The 22,227-nt window shown below is 49.3% G+C and overlaps 1 protein-coding gene across 1 annotated transcript in view; it reads left to right on the top strand.

Annotated features, from left to right (window-relative positions):
• The first annotated feature begins 7,681 nt into the window (after positions 1–7,681).
• Positions 7,682–22,227, top strand: part of Vwa2 (von Willebrand factor A domain containing 2) — a 31,917-nt gene continuing 17,371 nt past the window's right edge. The window contains exons 1-4 of the mRNA XM_059245845.1: positions 7,682–7,739; positions 11,723–11,797; positions 13,681–13,814; positions 19,997–20,106. Coding sequence (XP_059101828.1) covers positions 7,688–7,739; positions 11,723–11,797; positions 13,681–13,814; positions 19,997–20,106 — 371 coding nt within the window. The 5' untranslated portion in view covers positions 7,682–7,687. The remainder of the gene's footprint in view (positions 7,740–11,722; positions 11,798–13,680; positions 13,815–19,996; positions 20,107–22,227) is intronic.

Below are 22,227 nucleotides of genomic sequence, written 5' to 3'. Positions count from 1 at the left end.
TGTAGCCTAGGAATTTACTTAGTTTCCAGATGTAATTGGGTGGCCCTACAAAGTTACCTAATTGCAGTGTTGATCTTGAGACTTTAAGCCAGCCTTTAATCCCAGCACCTGGGAGACAGAGGCAGGCAGATTTCTGTGAATTCGAGGCCAACCTGGTCTACAAAGTGTACAGGACAGCCAGGGCTACACTGAGAAACCTTGTCTTGAAAAAACAATATGGATATGGACAATCACGTATCAACAGAATAAACCAAGTCTTGTAAGAGGAAATGCCAGTCTTTTCCAGTGGCCTGCAGCTGAATAGCAGTGACTTTTAAATTTGCTTTCTCTTGTTTTCTATTAATTTTTCCAACGAGCACACACTATATAATTTTGATGTATGAAAATGATTGAGAGTTTATGTGCTCAGAGTACCTGCCAGAAGGCACATGGTTTTGTTCAGTAACACTTGAATTAAATACCAGGCACCTTCTAAGTTAAAAGGAGAATGCTGGCCAAACAGTCTGATAATTACCCAACTGCAACAACTAACAGGCAGGTTGGCAAAAGACAGAAGCCATGACAAATAGCAACGATGCCAAAGTCAACATTTCCTTAGGAGTGGGATCGATAAAACCTGCAGAGCAGCCAGCGCGCGCTGTGACCATGGTCGTACGGATGTGTTTACGGTGCTGTGGTTGCGGGTCGCTGGGTAGGGCGAACAGCGAGGCGGGCGCGGTTCCTGAGAGCAGCGGTTACGCCTCTGCCGAATGCCCGGGACGTCCACGGGCTGCTCCGGAGCAGCCAGCACCACCTAAGCAGGGAAAGACCCAGGTGTCCCACGTGGCTGCGAGCCGCAGCGCCCCCTTGGCCCGAACCCAGCCTGCGCCGCCGGCAGAGCAGCTGTGCGCTCCGCGGATGGGAGCCCCACGCCTCGGAACAGGCGGAACGGGGCGGGGCGGGGTGGGGCGGACGGGGCGCACCCCTGCGAGTGGAGCCCCTACCTGCCGCGCCAAGCCGAGCGCCGCGGGCTTTGTTCGCTTTGTCTGCGCGCACCTGAGCGGCCTGCCGGGAAGGTCGCCATCTGAGAGAGCACACTCGGCGCCGCATCAGGTAAGGGGTGCTGGCTCGGGGGGGCTGTGGGTGGAAAAACCCGAGTTGTCTGGAGCCGTCGCGGGGACCCTTTCCCTGGCGGCCGTGGGACGGGCTGTAGTTTTGAATAAAAGCTTTGGGAATGTGTGCCCCACTGTAAGCACACATGCTACAGCATTTCCTCGCGCTTTTCCAAACCAGGCAACCTCGTCCTCCCAAAGAAGTCGCTGCAGAACTCGAGGGAGGTTCGCTGCTCTCAGAGAGAGAGGGCAAGGATTAGGCTTTTCGCAGAATGCACTTGCGGGGGACTTGTCCACCTTCCAGCTCCCTGCAGCAAACAGCTGGCACAGCTCTGCCCCTGCCCCTTCTCCAGCCTGCCCTGCACCAGGCCTTTGGTGGCCTGCTGAGACAAAGTGGGAGGGTTTCGGCGGCACATTGGAAACCTGAAGTTTAAAAATCTGGGCACTAGAGAGAAGAAAAGGGACGCTGGCACCTCGCTGCCTTTGCTTACAGCATTGTCTACTTCAGCCTAGACTTCTCAGGGGGACCCCGCTCCGGAGAGTGAGTAATTATCAGTGGTATGACTTCTACTATAAGCTCTCTTGATTAAATAAACCTGAGACCGCCTGGATGCTTATAGATTCAGTCCCAAAACCTCAAGGTCTGTTTTGCTCAGAAATGTCCTTATTGAGAAAACAATAGGACAGATCAAAGGGGAATCTGCTGTTGGCAACAGCCAGGAGGTGGGGCAGCCAGACTCAACTCCTGCCACTTGTCACCCAGCTCCTCAGCTCTTCCTTCCTAGACATTGGCTGAAAGCCACCTTCTGGGATTGTAGAATTCCCCAGACTTGATTCTCAGGCAAATCCCAGGGACACAGAGGGATTCCTCATCATCCCAGAGTGCCTGAAAATCCATCAAGGAAGTATTTCTCATCAAATCTGGTTTGGGTCTACCAGCCAGAGCTTAAGGCCAAGCCGCTCCACCCCACCCGTCTTCAGCAGGCTGTGAAACAAGCCAACTGTGTTTCTATGGCTGGACTGATGGAAAAACGTGACGTATAGTTTTATAGTTTTAAGTTTACGGCAAACTGAGCAGAGGTACAAAGACTTTGCATATACTTCCTGCCCCCCCCCCCACACACACACTCAGCCTGCCCTGTTACTACCATCCCCCACCACAGCGGGAGCCTCCAAACTCCCTAGTTCAGGACTCGCTGTAGCACATTCTATATATTTGGACAAATGTTCACTATTGCCTAAAAAACTGTCCACACTTTGCCTATTCATCCCTCCCTCCCCCAGCCCCATGGCAATTACTGATGTTTTTAGTTATCTTCATCATTTATCCTTTCCCAGACGTCATGTGGTTGAATCATACAGTAAACAGCCTTTCAGATGGGCTGCTTCTGTCTCTAATACACACGGAGGTCTCCACTCCTGGCTTTTTAAGGAACTTCATGAGAAGGCCATGGTTGGCGGGCAGTGATGACGCTGGGGCTGGGTGCCTGGTTAAAAAGAAAATGCCTTTGTTAACTGTACCCTTACCGTGTGTCGCACGTGTCCCCCACAGTTACAAACACTTTCATCGTCTGACACCTGGAAGTCCTGGGCCAGGGCAGGTGCTTAATGATTCCCTTTGGACAAATGACGTTTCCTGTCTTCGTGGGCTACAAACTTGTGCACGGTGCACCATGGTAAATTAAAAAAACAAAAACAAAAATAAAAAAACTGTAGTTGGGAGGTGCTGTATGAGCTTTTCCTGGGGAGATATGGACAAAAGTCAACTCATCCCAGATGGTGCAAAAAGCCTGCTTCCTCCAAAGTCCAGGCAGACCAAGGAGTCTATCGGACTCCCTCACAGAAGGAAGTCTTGCCCTGGCAACTTGCCCGTAGCAAAGTAGATGGAGTCACTCATCTCTGGAGTGGAATTACACACAGCAGGCAGAAAGCTGCAGGAGGGACAGGCTCAGAGCTCAGGTGAAGGTGTGCTGACCCCCTGACCCTCCTATGGTGAGCTGTGTTGTAGGAAATCACAGCTATTGATGAAGAGGGCATGTGTGAAAGCCAGTGTTCTGCAACAGGACTGTGATAGAACTGCTAATTAAAAACATTTTCCCCCAGTAAGACTGTTTTAGAATGCCCATTGTGTCATCCGCACACGGCCACCAAAGGGACACGCAAGAGGGGTCGCCAGTCTGCATTTTGTTGTCTGGCACCTGGGACCCTGCTCCTAGAACAGCTGAATACACTGAAGTCTCTGCCTCAGTTTGCCTTCTCGTCTTCAGCCCAGCCTAGATGAGGCCTTTTCCTCCTCCAGCTGTGCACACACACACCCAAAAAAGTTACAGTTGCTGCTGTCAGTCTGCTCGTCTGTGTTAGTAATTGCTGCTCTTTACCGGGGCTCCTCTAATCTGTAATTAGGAAGGGTAGCCTTCGCCCGAGGGGGCCTTTGAACCGGGTTCTGTGTCATCCTGCCAACCTTCTCAGATGAAGAGGTGGATAGTGTCACCTCTATTATAGAGAGAAGAGAGCTGAGAGGCGGAAGTGAAAGAATTTACCAGAACGGCTCATGCTCAGGTCTCTTGTGGGCCTATTAATGCTTGTTCGACTCCACCTAGATATTGCACCTGTCCTGACATGGCCGAGAGGACCTGGGCTGGACCCCAGGTATGCAGTTTACTAGTTCTGTGACCTTAGGTCCTACCTTCTCCCAGGCTGTCTCCTCCTCTGTGGAAATGGATGTGCTCACACGAACCCTATAGGACTGAGTATTGTTGAGTGAAATTGGTGAGTTGAGTGTCAGGATCTCTTAACATCAGGTAGAAAATGAACTTCCTCTCAACAAGGTTTTTCTCATGTTGTCTCACTGTTATAACAGCAAGATCCTAACCATTGTACAGATGTAAGCACTGAGATGGGGTTGGTGCTTGCCAAGCCCTACCTGTTGGAAGCAGAGCTGGACTGGAATCCAGTCTCCAGACATAATGGCCTGTGCGTTGTTCCCACCTCCACGTTCCCCCAGGTTTACAGCTCTACAGAGCATGAGTCCTGAAGGATGTAGAACAGCCAGGTGAGCCTCGAGCCGTTTGATCTACAAACGTCTTAGCAGATGTGGAGAGAATGGGAGGCTCTGTGGTATGTCCAGTCTTCCAGGGACTCTCTGGTGACACCACCATTGTTGATCCTGTCCTGCTGATTGCTGTCTGTGAGACTGAAGGTCTGCTGGCTCTCTTTAAGGAGGGCACGGCCTTTCCCAGGAAGCCTTGGAATGTTTTCCCCAGCTGGGAATGGTGAGGCATGCTTGTGGTCCCAGCTACCCGGGAGACTGAAGCAGGAGGATTGTTTGAGTTTAGCAGTTCCTGCCAAGCTTAAGAACATAGCAATACCCTGTCTAAAACAGACAGACAGAAGGGATAGCAGGGAGGGAGGGAGAGGGGGAAGGGGAGGGCAGGAGGAGCTCTCTCCAGCATATCATACTAGGAAAAAAAATTGTCCTCTTATCTTGGGTCTCTGGGCCTGAGAAAGATATTTTATGTGAAAGACAAGGAAGATGATTGTTAGAGCAAAAAACAGCAAGGGCTTCCTGGGCACCCTGGAGCCGTCCTCTGATCTCAGTCTCCCTGGGGTTCAGGCACGGGCTGTTAGAAAGAACTCAGGTTTCCTTCCTGCAGATTGGGGAAGGCTTACAGGGAACACTGATATTTGTGGAAGAAGTTTTATTTTCTAACGAGGTGGAAGTGGTCTTCCTTTTCCTGCACTCTTCATATCTGATGATGGGGAAAGATGGGCACTACCCTGCAAAGCTGCCCTCGGTGATGGTCTTTAAAAAGCAGCCTTGCTTTGGCTTTTGTTCCTTGCTGTGTCTGAGAAATGCAATTCTTAGTGTGTATACAATGGAATGATTTAGCAACAGACCTCATTCACCTGGTGCAGGTGCTGCAAAGCTGTAGCAATCAGATGGGAAAATGGGGTGCAGCCTCTGAGTCCATCTGTGAGCTGTCTAGAAGCCAGGAATAACACGTGTGGTGAGCATAGGTAATGGAACAGGAGGAGGCAGTGAGCAAGGCATTCTGTAATGGAAAGGGCTTGGCAAGGTGGGTCTGCACCCAGGGTCAGCTCCTGCCTCTGGCTTGCAGATCATCAACAGGAATGCACAAGGCCCTGGAAATCTCACCATGTGCTCCAGTACTATTGAATTGAAAGCAGGTACCAGCTGGTACAAACTGCCAAAGGAATCGATTCAGGGTGTCAAGTGTGTAATTAGGATTCTCTTCCTCCGTTTCACCCCATAGTTCATAGCTTTTTTCTGGATCCCAGATTTCTGCCCCAGTGCCCCTGTTGGCCTGCTGCCCAGTAGCTCTTCCTTGCTCAACGTTCTCCTAGAGTCTTCCCCAGAATCCCAAAGGTGGTGGCTTGAGCAGCTCACTGGGAGGCTAGAATGGACTCCAATTCACTGACCAGCCCTGTAATGCGACACCTGTAATGGGGTGATAGACCCCCACTGGCTGCCTAGGATGGTTAGGAGAGAAGACCCAAATATGGGGAGCCTGATGGCAGCCTGTGATGGTTCCCTGGGTAATAGTAGTTGTTGGTTTTTACTGCAGAGTTCATCCTTACTAAAAACTTCTCTAAGCTGTACATGGTGTACACCTGCAGTCACAGCTACTCAGGAGGCCGAGGCACACACGAGCCCAAGAGTTCAAGGGCAGCCAGGGCAATACAGATAGATCCCGTTAACTTTTTGCTTGACATAGAGCAGTGGTTTGACTGTTTAGCTACCATTGTAAGAATGTTTTGATACGTAATGAGACGAGAATAAGCCGGATATTTGTGACAATTGGGTGGGAAGAGTCTGGGTGCTAATGGGACTTTGCAGAATGCCGGAGGACAGCTCACCAGTTTGGCAACAGCAATCCTTCCTTTTATCTTAGTCTAAGAAAATTCAGTGAGCATATGAACACTGAGATACCCTGAAGGGTTCCCTCCAGCCCCCTGCAGATGGCCTGAAGGTACTGACCCAAGCATGTGACTTCCCTTCTATGTACCAGGCATACAGTGTCAGGGCTCCTCCAGAGACCAAGACACCATCCCTGGTGGACCTGGCAATCAAAACAGTCAGATTACAGAATGGTTTTTGTGTGGGCTGTGTGATAAGAGGGGACAGGCAAGAGAGATGCCATGTGACCACCATTTGTGGGGACTGTTTTCCATGCAGTTTCCATTTGCAGAGTGCCAACATAAATTTTGTCTTAATGAGCAGAAAGGTAGGATACTGAAAACGCCCAGCTGGGCAAGCAGAGGCATATTAATAGGGCACGGTGAAGTTGCTTAGGTTAGTCCTGTGCTGTAGAATGAGGGCCCCGTGTTTCCTGGTGCCCCAGTAAGCAGGAACCTCCCATAACCTCCCAGCAAGCTGGGAATGTGTTTCCGGAAACATCATTTACATATTGCATAGGCTTGCGCCCCTGGCTTCTGTGCATGCTCAGGGTCAGACACTGCAAACCCAGAAAACCATGTTGAAGCTAAGGAATAGGACAGCGTTGGGAAGTTTCTCCTGAGTCCCACACTGCCTCTATCCCACCTGCCTCATTCCTCCACTGGCATTGGGGGCCTGTCCCACATCCAGTATAGGGCATAAGGGGAAACACATGCTGAGAGAAAGTCCCGCACCTGTCTTGCTGGCAGACCCAGGATCTGGAATCATGTGAGCCCCTCCCCAGCTGCCTTTCTCCCTTATGGTACCTGGGACTCTCCTGGTGCCTCTGCTCTGGTAACACTGAGAGTGCAGGGGGTTTGTTTGTTTGTTTGTTTGTTTGACAGCTAGAGTCATCTGGGAAGAGGGATCCTCAACTGAGAACATGTCTCCATCAGATTGGCCTGTGGGCAAGTACATGGGGGCACTTTCTTGATTAATGGTTGATGTAGGAGGCTCTAGCCCACTGTGGGCAATGCCATCCCTAGGCAGGTGGTCCTTCCTGTATTATATAAAAAGGAAGCTGAGCAAGCCAGGAAGCAACTTGGTCTCTGTGTAAGTTCCTGCCTCTAGATTCCTGCTGGCTTCCCTTAATGATGAGAGCCAAATTAACCCTTTCTTCTCCAGGTTGCTCTTGGTCATGGTGTTTTGTCACAGCAACAGAAGAGAAACAAGGACATGCAGCTTTTCTCTGCACACAATCTCAGTAGCTGGAGAGAGGTTTCCTGACTTGCTAGAGAATTCAGAAAATGAGGGTGTTCAATTCCAGCCATCGCCTTGCTTGCTTTTGGGGAAGTGAAGGAGGGAATCACTTTAAAAGGGATCACATGGCCTGTTGGGATCCTTCAGGGCAGAGAATGAGGACTCATTAAACAGAAAATCTCTCCCAAAAGCTGTGGAGACCTTGACTGGATTTGAGGCAGGAATGATATCTGGAAATATGTCAGACGGCTGTTTAAGGTTAGAGTGTTTGGGGAAAGCCTTCATGGTTTGGGGACACTTGCCTTCTCCAGGCTGTGGTGATCACACTGAGGTTTCCAGTGCCCTCTTCCTGGGTACATCTGTAGAGACATCCTGGAGCCGGTCACAGAACTCAGGGCTGATATCTGCTTTCTCTTCCTGGCCCTTTAGGTCTGACAACATGCCTCCATTTCTGTCTCTGCCAGCTGTCAGCCTACTCCTCTTCTCCGTGGGTAAGGTGTTATTTTGAGGGTTTGGTTTCTTTCTAATCCCACCGACTTTAACTTCATTTTTGGAAAAGATGCTTGTGTGTATGGAGAGGAGAAGGGGTATGCTTGTCTGTGTGAGCAAATGCCCAAGCCAGAGGTTGATGTCTGGTGTCTTCCCGTCACTCTCCGCTTCAGTTATTGAGGCCAGGTCTTCCGCTGAACCCACAGCTCACCCTTTCAGCTGGGCAGGCTGCCCAGTGAGCCGCTGGGGTTGTCCTGTGTCCACCACCAGTGCCGGAGTTACAGACACACACACTGCTCCCGGCTTGTATGTGGGAACTGGGGATCCGGACTCAGGTGCTCGTGCCTGAACAGCAAGCACCTCACCCACTGAGTTGCCTCCCAGCCCTGATTTTAGCTTTTATAGTCTCTTAAATCTACGTCTCCACTGTGTGGCAGCCTCCCTAGCCTAGACCCCATCGTCTTCAGCTTGGACTCCTCCAGTTGCCTCCTGATGATCTGCTCGGGTCCACCTGGCCCCTCCATGCCATCCTCTGACAGCAGCCTTATCAGTGTACAAATGGATCACATCTGGTCCCACAAGAGCTTCTAAGTGACTTTCTGCTTTGTGAGTCCTCTGTGGCAGGTCTCCTCCTGCATCCTTACTTTCTCCTTTTCACAGAGGTTCCAATTCCTGGTGGCCACTCTGCCCAGATCACGTCTCCACCCCATCTTGTCTGTCACTGTCACCCGGGTAAACTTCTGTCCATCTCTTACCCAGCACAGCTCCTCTGGGCTCCCAGATTGCGTCAGTTCACCCAGAGCCTGTGCCCTGTAGTACCCGACACAGAGTTTGCTTCTGTGACTTTGACAGAGCATGGCTTCCACAGGGAAGGACTCTGTAGCTGATGGCATCCTCATCACTGGATAACCTCTGTGCCTCAAAGAGGACCTCATGCTCCGGAAGTAGACTGACAGACCAGAGTCTCCTTCCTTAGCCTCCCGAGTTGCCCCTGAGTTCCAGCCTCTCTGAGGGATGAACTGAGATAGTGGGGAGAACCCCGTGTGTCTGTAGACTGTCATCCCGGAACAAGTGACGGTTCAGTTGTGCAAGGCCAGCCGGGGTGCTCTGCTGCAAAGCTGAGGTATGGGACTGAAGCCTCTAAGACCATGATCCTCCAGAGCCTGCATTTCAGAGAGCAGACATTTGCTGTCTACGGAGTTGACTTCAGTCACCTCCTTCCTGTCTCCCACAAACAAGGCTAAAGACACAGGCTGCCCAACCCACTCCGTCCCATCTCCAAGCCAGGGAGGCATACTATCTCACTTGTCCTCATGGCCTAGGGGCTGGTGTATACTGAGCCTTCTTGAGGAGCAAGGCCTAAATAAGGTTTCTGGTCAGCTTCCCCAGCCTGAGTTCTGCTCTGTCTTGTAATGGTGCTTCCCTTCTGAGACCCTGTCCCACCTGTTCACATGCTTGATCTGTCTAGCATTCCATGGAAGAGGCCATGTCATTGACCAAGGGGACACAGATATAGGTGGTATGGCTGGAACTGACACCCAGGCCTCCTGACTTCTGAGCTGGCTCCATCACTGTGGGTCCTCTCAGGAGACAGGACTGTGGAAGAGCTCTCTGTCTAAGCCTGGACTCTGTGAGTGAGCGAGCGAGTGAGTGAGTTCATCCGTGGCTCTCAGGATTGTCTGTGTATTAGCACCACAACAGGCGAACAGGTGATTAAGTTCTGGGACCTCAGCGGGAGGTCTTTAGAAGAGGCTGCTGACTTGGTTAGAGGCAGCTCTAGTCAATCACCCTATTCCTACTCTGTAGCATCACAAAGAGGTTTGCAAAAGGCACCGAGAGTGCCGCTCAGACTGAAGATAGGCTCACCCAAATCCTGGCACTTGCTTTGACTCTTCATCACATGATGCAGAGGGGCACAGTGATGTGCTTAACAGGTGGGCACTGGTTATGGATCTCACCAGTTCCTGTCTCAGGGAGGTGGGTTTGGGGTTCCTGCAAAGTCTTTAAAAGTGCCGAGTACTTCTGTGTTTGTTATGTGGTTATGAAGAGTCTTTGGCTACTGGGCTCTTTGTCAATAACTCAGACTTATTTAGGGAACTTTAGTGTCTGGAGTTCAGGTGGAGAGTAGAGCTCTGTGAGCATGGAAGACGGGGCACGTTCCTAGGCTTGGGAATTTCCAGGGAGCTGAGGTGCCAGGGGATTATGGGCTAAGCTTTGGCAGTCTGCATGAGTTGACAGTCCTTGATGGTCTCCAGTGCAGTGCAGCAGAGAGCCTGTCCTAGACCCAGTACCCCATAGCTGGGACTATGGAGCTCAGTGCTGGGTGATGGGAAGCAGGGACTGTTTGCTGAAACATAGAGGAAGGGACAACGGAGACCAGAGCAGTGTTCATGGAGCCTAGTGTATAGAGAGCAGCCGGGGAGGCAGAGGGACCCAGCCTGGCCGGTGACGCGTGAACAGGCTGACCAGTGACACTCGTGCTGGTGTCGTCGTCATTCCCAAGCCCACTGTGCCGTTTGAGTGTCTGTGATCCGTCTCCTGGCAGCTGCAAACCCTGTGGCTCCAGGCTGCTGTACCACGGGACTCCTCTTTCCCACCCGGCTCCCTCTCTGCCCTGTGCCAGCAGCTCCTCACTGTCACGGTGCTTCATCTACCCTTTGTGTTCACTTGCTCCAGGATCTGCCTCCCTGGCTCCTTCCCTCTGCCCGTGCTGCCACTGGTCCAGCAGCTCCATACACACTTCTTCAACTAGATACCCAAGCTTTGAAGCTGCAGAGGGAGCTGGTTTTCAGAGGCGTTCCCTGGGTGTCCTCCTCACTGCTTTCAGGTTAAGTCATCCTAAAACAGCCCCAAGACCCTTTAGTGTGTTATCCCCACCTCCAGAGTTCATTTCTTTGTTTTCTTTAATTTTGGGGTGCTAGAAATTGACTCCACAGCCTTGTGGCTGGCACGCAAGTCTTCCACCACTTAGCTATACCTTCAGCCCCAGAGTATTTATAAATTATCTCTAAATCTATAAATTATTTCCACTGAGTAGGAAAAAGCACAAAAAACTTATCAGTGAACATGCTACCCTCAAACATTTCAGCTCTTGGATGTTAATTGTATTGTAAATATATCAACATTTTTCACTATTTTTGTCTGTTTGTAATCTCTTTGGCCCTTCTCTAGCCCAAACAACAGTGAAGGAGAGGACCTTACCCCACATTTCCTCCCAGGACAACTGTTTTCCCCTGATTTATTTTCAGTTACAATACCACAGGGTCAGAGGATAGAAGCATTTTCATGATGCCTCATTCACGTGGCCCCGTTGTTTTCTAGAAAGCTTTGTATTGATTTACAGTATCACCATCGTGGGGAAAATTCCCAGTTGAATCCTTTCTCAATGATATTTAAAATCCAAATTTCGCCATGTAAGTTTGCACGTATAAGCATTTGGGTACCCCTTTTGAACATTTGCCCTGGTTCTCTTCTGTGGATTTGTCTCTTCCATGAATTTTAAGCTTTATGGCAGTGATATCTTTTTTAACCCAGCAACAGATTGGATACTGAGCCAAGAGCTGTACCCAGAGGGGACACAGTTATGATCATGGACAGAAATCCTCAGGATCATAGTCGTTCCATAGCCATCTGGTGTTAAAAACAAACAATAATAAAACTTTCTCCCACAAGCTACTCAAAAATAAATAACAAAGTTACTTCATGGAAGTGGAGAGGTTTTTAAATGCTATCCATGTAAGTATCCACAATGCTTGGGGCTTGGGGGTAGGAATGAGTGCTAAACACATATGGTCACATGTGCTACCCCTGAGCCACACCCCAGCCCTGCAAGCCACAGCCACAGCTCTCTGGTGATTTTTGAGAGAGGATGGTTGGACTTCTCCACATCTACCCTCTGCTTTGTTCGTTTAGGTCACATGATGTAGAGACAACGATGTCTCCCATCCTTCCCTGTCATGACTGCTTCTGTTTTTTTCTCTCTCAGTGTCCCCATCCATGTCTCTTCAGGAAGTCCATGTGAGCAGGGAGACCATTGGGAAGATTGCAGTGGCCAGCAAATGTAAGTTCAGTTTACCTACCCCTCCAGACATGGCTGTTCAGACCTCTGTGCGGTGGACCCAGCCATGCTCCCCCTGAGAGTTTTCACTGTCATCCCAGCTTCCTCTAACAGGGTGGCCAGTCGTTTCCCTCATTCAGACCTTTTTATAACTCCTACCGAGTGACTCTCCGTGGTTAAAATAGTAATAATTAGAAGCAGCAACAACAAAAGCAACCTCTTTGCTATTGAATTTTAAGTTAAATTTTCATTTCATTTATGTATTTATTTTGTGTGTGCACACTTATGTGCATGAATGCACTGGTGTGATGTGCACGTGGAGCTCAGAGGACACCTGGAGGGATGGTTCTCTTTCTACCATGTGGGTCCCGGGGACCGACCTTAGTCAGCAAGCCTGGTGCTAAGTGACTTTACCTCTGAGCTGTCGCGGTAGCTCCCTTTGTTGCTGGTTTTCTTGTCTCAGGGTTTTCTGTCACCTGACTGCTATCTACCAAGCCACCCATATTTCCTGCTGCATTTCTCCTTCTACCTGCTAAAGCCAAGCTAGTGCTTTCCCGGAGGCCCTGCCTGGCTCTCCTCCCTCCCCCCTCCTAGTTAGGGGGGACTTAGGGTTTTATTCCAGCTCCACTACTTCCTGGTACTTTGTTACTGCTTCCCTCATCTGTTCAGTGGGAGTGAAAACACAAATCTCAGGCTGAGGGCGTGGCTCAGTGGGTTACGTGCTCATCTGGATCCTCAGTGCCCACTAGGGAAGCTGGGTGTGGCAGGGTGTGTGATCCCAGCACTGGGTAGTGATGACAGGCTCACTGGTCAACCCACAAGCTCCAAATTCAGTGAGAGACACCATGTCAACAAGCAAAATGGAATGCAATGGAAGAACATGCAGGTTATCAGCTCCGTGCTGCACAGACACGCACAGGTGTGCACACCTGCATGCACACACGTGTACACACACACACACACACACACACACACACACAAAAGGACTCTTTAGGAGAAGAGCTGAGATCTAGATGACAGCTAAAAGTACAGACTGCACCTCTAGGTGGTAGAAGAAGTTCCTCCATCCAGTGTGGTGATGGCTGGTGGGAGCCATCGGCACATGCACTGAAAATGCTAACTATGTGCCTTAAATGGTGAATTGTATGGTATAGGAAGTCTCAAGAAATAGGAATTTCTCAAAGAAATAAAATAGTCGGGGAGCTGAGAGGATTAGATACGTGGACACGTCAGATACATCTTGTGCTGGCTAGTTTTATGTCAGCTCAACACAAGCTATAGTCATCTGGGTAGAGGAGGGGGCTCAGCTGAGAAGATGCCTCCATAAGATCGGGCTAGAGGCAAGCCTGTAGGGCATTTTCATAATTAGTCATTTGAGAGGGCCCACCCAGCCCATTGGAGGTGGTGCCACCCTTGGGCTGGTGGTCCTGGGTTATATAAGAAAGCAGGCTGAGCAAGCCAGTAAACAGCACCCCTTCATGGCCTCTGCATCAGCTCCTGTCTCCAGCTTCCTGCCCTGTTTGAGTTCCTGCCCTGACTGCCTTCCATGATAGACTGTGATATGGCAGTATAAGTCAAATAAGCCCTTTCATCCCTTGTTGCTTTTGGTTCTGGTGTTTTATTACAGCAGTGAAAACCCTGACTAAGACACAACCCACGCTGTGCTGAAGTAGAAGAAAGGCACAGTCACTTCAGTTACTTGAACTCTTGGGTCACTCAGCCTCACATGTCAGAGTACCCAACTAAGATCACGACTCTCAAGGCTGGGCCCGTGATCACCCAGAAGACCCTCTTCACAGGACTCCTATCATACAGCTGAAGAAGTGCTCACAAACAGGCCCTTACCTATCTTTATAACAATTTCCTCCCTCTGCTCCTGTCTCCAGTGATGTGGTGCTCAGCGGCGTTTGACATCCTGTTTCTGTTCGATGGCTCTCACAGCGTCGGGAAAGGCAGCTTCGAGAGATCCAAGCACTTTGCCATCACTGTCTGTGATGCTCTGGACATCGGCCCTGGGAGGGTGAGTGCAAATGCGTCTTGTCTGGTGTCTTTGGTTTCAAGTGACAGAAACTCAGCTTGAAGCAGAAGAAAGAATCAATTGTCTGTGGGATGTAGAGGACTAAGAGGCAAATGGAAACATGGCAGGATTGATGCTGGGAACTTGGGGATTAGCCAAGGCAGTTAAGTGACCCCTTCTCCTTCCTCAGCTTTGCTTGCTTTGATTGATTAGTTTCTTTGCAGCACACAGCAAAGTTGTTCTGTATTGTCCTTCCGGCTAGTTCCTCCACAGGTGGGGGAGAGGTTGCGAGAGTGCACCTCCTAGATCCTTGTGGATCAGGCAGAGCTCCTAGGAAGGCACCAAATGACTTAAGCCACATAATAAATCCCCTGTCTCAGCACTGGAGAAGAGGGCCTCATCCAGGTTCGGGGCTGGAGAGGGAAGAACATGGATCCAGCTTCCAACTATAGAGAGACTGGAGTTTAAAATGTTTTAATTAAGTCTTTGTGGATGCTCTGTGGGTGGTCTGTTGTTGAGCTGGATTTAAGGCAATGAAGTCTTCCCTCTTAACAATTAAAATTTCATCCCTGCCTCCTCAGAAGAGGGAATACACACTGAGCAGACTAGAATCTTAGTGTGAGGCACAGCCTTGTCCTCTCTTGTCACTTGGAAAGATCTGCTCCTGTCTGATCAAGTCCAGAGAGCACCTTCATGCCGCATCCTTCCTGGCTTCCAGCGCCACAAATACAGAGTGGGGTCACTGTGACTCTTGCTTCTAAAAGGAACAGTTTTGAACAACCCAACAGCACAATGAATAATGAACACAACCCTCAGAGAGACACAAACAGCCTTCGGCTGTGTGCGGGGTCGCCCAGCTTCCCTGACTCAGCAGCAGATCTCCAACACTGTATCTGTTTTCACTCTGCGTCTGAACAGAAGTACTGGCGGCTTGGTGACATGCTCCATGGGCAAACCTTTAATAAATGAATCCCCATGCTCCAGAAGCATAGGAATGTCCAACGCTTCCACTTCCATGGGGGCACACCAACTTCTCCCACACTGTGACAGAGGCTTGGGCCCTCCGATCCGATAGTCCATGCCTAAGGACTCCCACCATGCAGTTATTGATTACAGTGTGACTTGTCACCATAGAAGATTTCAGGAGCCAGGCGGTGGTGGCACACACCTTTATTCCCAGCACTCAGGAGGCAGAGACAGGTGGATCTTTGTGAGTTCAAGGCCAGCCTGGGCTACAGAGTGAGTTCCAGGAAAGGCTCCAAAGCTACACAGAGAAACCTTGTCTCAAAACAAACAAACAAACAAACAAACAAACAAAAACAAGATTTCAGGCAATCTGAACGTGTGTTGGTAGGGGACAGGTAAGAACCCACAAGTTTCCTGTTTATCCTTAATTACAAATGATGTAGGGTTCAAGTCCAGAAAGATAGAATGGAGCTAATATATACACTGTCTGAATTTTCAACTATGTAAACCCACCCCAAAATGAAATAAAAAGAAGGGTAGATTAGTTTGGAAAGCCCATAATTATTTGAATTAGAGACTAGTCACAGGGGGAGAAAGGAAGTGGTTTTCCAAGGCAACATTTCTGGCTTAATCCTGTAAAGGATTTGGGAACAAGCAAGGCTTGTAATGGGGGCCAGGTTGTCTGGAGATGGGGTGTCATTTGCAAGTGCAGGCAGTCAGGCCCGGTCTCTGACACTAGAGATGTCATTCACACAGTCATGACGGGAGCAGCCCAGAGGTTCTGAATGTGGTATCAGAGTAGTATCAGCTGCCTAGCGTGGCCAGAGAAGAGACCTGCTTGCTGGGTTTCCACCTTCCTCCAGACAAGGCCCTACTTTAAAAATGTCCCCCCCCCCCCCCCGTTACTCCTGGAGGAAGTGGCATAAGGCCAGTGACCTTGCATTAGCCTAATGTGTCCTGAATGGGCAGCAAGTTGGGAGAGAAGAGATATATGACATGCATATTCTTTAATTTTTTTTACATTTACAGTATGTAGGTGTGTGTACACACAAATGTGGAGTCAGAAGGCAGCTACTGGAGTTAGTTTTCTTCTTCCACCTTGTGGTTCCTGAGGATCACACTCAGGTCACAGACTCCACAACAAGTACCTTTATCCACTGAGCCAGCTCACTGGTCCTGACCTGTACATTCCTTTCTTTTTCTTTTTTCTTTTTTTCTTTGGTTTTTCAAGACAGGGTTTCTTCTCTGTGTAGTCCTGGCTGTTCTGGAACTTGCTCCTTGGACCAGGCTGGCCTCAAACTCAGAGATCGGCCTACCTCTGCCTCCCAAGTGCTGGGATTAAAGGTGTGCACCACCACCAGCTGACTTGATATGTACATTCTTTATCCCATGCTCTGCAGAAAGAGGAAACCGGCTCAGAGACATTAAATGATGGCTGAGGGTCACAGAACAAGCTCAGACAGGGTTACATGTGGAAGAACTGGGGTGCTTGATTCTTAGCCCAGGATTTGCCCAGATTGTCCATCCGTCTGTCCCTGTGGGCAGCCTCTGGGTTAGAATGGTGTAATGACACAAAATGCCATCCCCTGCCACCCACAGCCAGTTGACAGCCGGCGGTGTGTCAGTCAGTGGTAGCGGAGGGGATGGGGGTGTGGAATGGGGTGGAACACAGAAAGAAAAACAGGCTACAGACCTTGGGCTGACGCTGCCAGGAGCAGATCTCTACAGCTCAGGATTTAAGCATCTCTGTGTACGTTGATTATTTTTGTGTCATGGTGACCAGAAGGAAGGAAAAGGTTTATTGTGCCCATGGATTTGGGGAGACTTTAGCCCATCATGGTGGTGAAGCTGGGCTGTGAAGGTGGCTGCATCTCTGGCACATGGTACAGACCAGGGAGAAGAAAAAGCAGCTTAAACCAGGCCTTCCTGTATGACCCACTCCCACCTGCCAGAACCTTCAAAATAACACACTGAGAACAGAGTGCTTGAAACGGGAACCTGAAATACGTACTTCGGGTTCATACCATAGTGTAGAAATGTGGTATGGAATCCTAGGCAGGGCCTGTAACAGAACCAGGGTAGTGAGGAACCTGGGAACTTCCGCATAGGAGGCCCCGCTCTGTGAAAGTGCAGAATGGCTCCATCATGGATGCTTGGGGAGATCAAAGTGGGTTTAACCTAAGAAAGACTTTCTCTCAGCAGCACTGAGAAGCAGGGCTGAGGGAGGGAGCTCACACAGCAGAACAGACGGAAGAAGGGCTGGCTCCATAAGCATGAGGACTCGAATATTCCCTACACCCACATAAAAAGCCAGACATGGTGCCACACACTTGTCACCCGGTACTGAGGAGGTGACAAGTACGTAGCCGGTCTAACCTGACTAGTCCCCAGGTCCCAGTTAGAGACCCCGTTTCAAAACACGGAGAGACACCACCCAAGGTTGGCCTCTGGCCTCTTCCTGCTCTCTCAGATGCAAAGACACAAGCACACACACAAAAGCCTTGAGGAACAGAAAGTGGTGTCTGCCTGGGTGAGCCAGTGAAGGACTCTTCAGAAAGGCTTTGCTGGGTGGTGCTTGTGCGGCTTCAGGGTTTCTGTCTTTTCTGTTTGTGGTATCTGATTTGCCGCTCATTTTGATTCCTTTAGTTTTAGGAATCATTTCCAAGTAGCTTTGTGGATGGCCTGTTGTTTAGGTAGAGTTGAAGTGTTTGAAGTCTTCCTCTTAACACAAACTCAGACACTCACTTCCTGCTTTAATGGCCCTGTGACTGGGGTGCAGACAGAGACCTGGGCGGTTTGCTTCTGTGTACAGTAAACTGAAGATAAAAGGCAGCCATTGTGTTCCCAAACCACCAATTAAATGAAATGCCTTAGCGACTGACTGGGGCTGTTTCCTGTGTGCTTTGATTTGAAGCTGAGTTCTTCCTGCTTAATCCAAGCAAGTGGCCCCAGCTGCCGGTCTCCGGAGAATTCCTCCCACCCTTCGACCGAATAACTCCTTCCCATGGTTCAATAAAAAGGAAGACAGTGAAAGAAAAAGAAAATCTGCTCCCACACACTCCCCACTCAGACCACACCACCTGCTCTGATCACCGGACCCCACTACCTGTTGGACCCCTAGATCCTCCGACCTGTCCTGAGCAGCCTTGCAGACCCACTCTGTGCAGGCATGGGCACCATGAAGACGTGGTTCCATTTTCTCCTTTTCTAGAAAAGTTAGCCTAGTCTATACATTACTCTCTGTCTCTTGTCTTTTTATAGCATATTATCTGGGCAATCTCATCTCTCTCTATGTGGATGTGTAGGTATTACAGATAATTAGCCCATCATGAGGATGATTTACCAGGACTAACTAGCCAGCCCTATTGGTGGACTGTTGCTGTCACAAATACATTGTGATCTCGTAAAGGCCTCATTTCACTTGTGTGGAAGACTATCTCTAAGATAATGCAGCCATATGCATTCTTAGCTGTTAGTGTTGCCCTCCACAGATCTGGTACCAGTTGATATTCCTACCCACAGTGGCTGAGAAGGGTTCCCTTTGCAGACACTGCATCTGGTTTTCGTTGTCCTTGTTGTTTTTGTTTTTACTGAGCTGATAGGGAAACAGTATTGTTTTCCTAAGGCCAAATGTTCTGCCGTGAAAGAACCATTTGTTTTTCCTTCTCTGATCTTTGTTCATGTCTTTGGCCAGTTTGCTGCTGAGCTGTTGTTCTTTTGCACATGGAGGAAACTAACCCTTGTCTCCATGAGCCATGAATTCCTTTCCATTTTGTCTTTACCGCTGACTGTGTGAAAGTGCGTTTTACCCAGAAGTTTGTTCCAAGCACTGGGATTTATCAGACTTTACAACATTTAAAAGATTCAAGACTGGATTTTAGTTCCTAGCAAACAAGGGTCTTCTCCCAAGAGTTCTTCTAGAATGTTCCTGGGAAAGATACAGACTTGCAGCTTGCATGCATTTGCACTTCTCCTAGTGTGGTGGCGGGGTGGGGTGTCTTTCCAGCTGCCGAGGTGTCATGTGCTGAGCAGACAGTCTTCACCACCGGCTTGAGATGGTTTTTTGATTTCTTGTTATGTTCCAGGAAACTGCAGCAGGCTTCCTGCTGCTAGACTTCTCAGGTTGTTCCACTGACTCCCTGTGCCATCCCCTCGCATGGCCACCCAAGACTTAATGTCTTTCTGCTTTTAGCTGCCAACAGCTTCCTGACTGTGGGGGGCCAGCTAGGTGAACCCAGGGCATTAATTCATTGTCTCCCAAGTACTGGGCCTGCTGAGGGACTGCAATGGGGACTCAAGAAGTGTCTTTGCCCGTTTGAAATCTTTGCCACATTTGACCTTAGTGCAGAGACTAGTGACTGAGAATGTGGCACCTCTGGGGTTTGGTGAGCTGAGGATGAGGAGCTGGTTGGGCCCTGAAGAGGAAACACATGTTGCAGTGCTCGTGACTCCAGATGCTCAGCGCCCCAGCTTCAGTCTTGTGAGGCACGTGTCCGGTTCTCTCTTATGGCCTCAGTTAGGAAGCAGACTCTGTTCGTTCTCCAGCTCTCTCGCTCCCTCACCGCTCCACTATTGTGTGTCCCCGTTTTAGGAGCCGATTGTCCCCCTATGACTTCTGGTCTAGAGACTTGGCAGGAGCAGGTCATCGGGGGTTGGTGGCTGTGGTTAGGTTAGGCAGTGGCCTCTGTGGAAACTTTGGCTGGATTTGAAAGCATTTTGCATCAGTCTGTGTCTACTCCTGAGGAGGCAAGTGGTATGATAGGGCTTCAGAGAAGTCCAGATACCGGAAATCCAATGGCCCAGGCTGCCTTTCCTTGCTAGTCCAAGTAAGCCTTGTACAGTGTCATCTGTATATGTTACTGTTGTCTTCAGTCACATAGGCGTTAGCTCGGCCCCTGTGGATCAAATGAGATAATGCACGAGTTTGCACACAGCAGCACCCAAGCCAGGAAGCATTTGGCAGATGCAAGCAGAGCCTTGCCTAAAGCTGCTTGTAGCTCGGCCGGAATAGCTGCAAGATGGGTAGAGATGATTAACTGCCATAGCAGGACATAGATGTGTCTGACCATGTCCTTCCAGATTCTCTAGCTGGTCTGTAGAACCATGGTTCAAGGGAGGCTGTCCAGAGATCCCGCACAGGATTTGTGAGTCTGTCTCCTCTGGAATGGTCATGATTTGACCGAAATCCCTGGGGCCTCCGGCCCTGTCTCCTCCTACAGATCCGAGTGGGAGCCTTGCAGTTTGGTTCCACTCCTCATCTGGAATTCCCCTTGGATTCCTTTTCCACCCGACAGGAAGTGAAGGCAAACATCAAGAGGATAGCTTTCAAGTAAGTATTATGGGATAGTGCCATGACGACACTAATGCTCACTGCTTGCTTCTTCCTCTCTCTCTCTCTCTCTCTCTCTCTCTCTCTCTCTCTCTCTCTTTCTCTCTCTCTCTCTTTCTCTCTCTCTCTTTCTCCCCCTCTCTCCCTCCCCTCCCTTTTTGAAACAGGGTCTCATTGTGTAGTCTAGGCTGGCCCAGAACTCTCCCTGAACCCACAGAGATCCTCCTGCCTCTGCTTCCCTGAGTGCTGGAATTAAAGTCGTGTGCCACCACACCTGGTGAAGCTAGCTGGACTTAGAACTGCTGCCTTGAAGGGTTTAGTCCTACTCACTTCCTGCCCCAGCTGTGCATGCTGGGTAATTCTCAAGCCTGCCCCTTATTACATGATGACATCCAGGTGGAAATTTAAAACACTAGTTAAGAAATTGCTACTGTTATATGCAGTTGTTGGTTACTTAGAAGAGAGAGTTAATGAAGGTCCTGTTGGGGTAAAGCATGTAATGTTAGGGGAGAACACGTGGTACCAGCCTCAGCTATCCCTGGAGACCTCACAGCTTTGGACGTTCACAACATGTCTCCAAACCTCACTTTTTACACCCTGAAAAGTAAGTTTCCTTCTGTTCCTGAGGGTGCTTTAAGATTGTGAAGAGCTGTTCATGTGCTCATCTTCATACACAATCATAAATGTATGCATGTGCTCCTAGTGCAGGAATGTATGTGTGCCTGTGCTCATCTGCATGCACAGTGCAGGAATGTATGTATGCCTGTGCTCATCTGTATGCACAGTGCAGGAATGTATGTATGCCTGTGCTCATCTGCATGCACAGTGCAGGAATGTATGTATGCCTGTGCTCATCTGCATGCACAGTGCAGGAATGTATGTATGCCTGTGCTCATCTGCATGCACAGTGCAGGAATGTATGTATGCCTGTGCTCATCTGCTTACACAGTGCAGGAATGTATGTATGCCTGTGCTCATCTGCATGCACAGTGCAGGAATGTATGTATGCCTGTGCTCATCTGCATGCACAGTGCAGGAATGTATGTATGCCTGTGCTCATCTGCTTACACAGTGCAGGAATGTATGTATGCCTGTGCTCATCTGCACACACAGTGCAGGAATGTATGTATGCCTGTGCTCATCTGCTTACACAGTGCAGGAATGTATGTGTGCCTGTGCTCATCTGTATGCACAGTGCAGGAATGTATGTATGTCTGTGCTCATCTGCTTACACAGTGCAGGAATGTATGTATGCCTGTGCTCATCTGCTTACACAGTGCAGGAATGTATGTATGCCTGTGCTCATCTGCATACACAGTGCAGGAATGTATGTATGCCTGTGCTCATCTGCATACACAGTGCAGGAATGTATGTATGCCTGTGCTTATCTCCTTACACAGTGCAGGAATGTATGTATGCCTGTGCTCATCTGCATACACAGTGCAGGAATGTATGTATGCCTGTGCTTATCTCCTTACACAGTGCAGGAATGTATGTATGTCTGTGCTCATCTGCTTACACAGTGCAGGAATGTATGTATGCCTGTGCTCATCTGCATACACAGTGCAGGAATGTATGTATGCCTGTGCTTATCTCCTTACACAGTGCAGGAATGTATGTATGCCTGTGCTTATCTCCTTACACAGTGCAGGAATGTATGTATGCCTGTGCTTATCTCCTTACACAGTGCAGGAATGTATGTATGTCTGTGCTCATCTGTTTACACAGTGCAGGAATGTATGTATGTATGTGCTCATCTGCACACACAGTGCAGGAATGTATGTATGCCTGTGCTCATCTGCATACACAGTGCAGGAATGTATGTATGCCTGTGCTCATCTGTATGCACAGTGCAGGAATGTATGTATGCCTGTGCTCATCTGCATACACAGTGCAGGAATGTATGTATGTCTGTGCTCATCTGCATACACAGTGCAGGAATGTATGCATATGGCTGTGTCATGACTTAGATTATAAGTCAACTCATATGTAATGTTGCTCATTCATATCGGCATACAGACATATTTTGTGTGCATTATTTATATATGTATGTGCATAATCTGTATGTAACTATTCTACATACATACATGCACGTGTATATTTAGGTACACACACATCATA

Source organism: Peromyscus eremicus, chromosome 1 (assembly GCF_949786415.1).
Source record: "Peromyscus eremicus chromosome 1, PerEre_H2_v1, whole genome shotgun sequence".
In the NCBI taxonomy this organism is placed as follows: domain Eukaryota; kingdom Metazoa; phylum Chordata; class Mammalia; order Rodentia; family Cricetidae; genus Peromyscus; species Peromyscus eremicus.
Note: the sequence above shows the minus strand (reverse complement) of the source record. Positions and strands in the feature narration are given on the sequence as shown.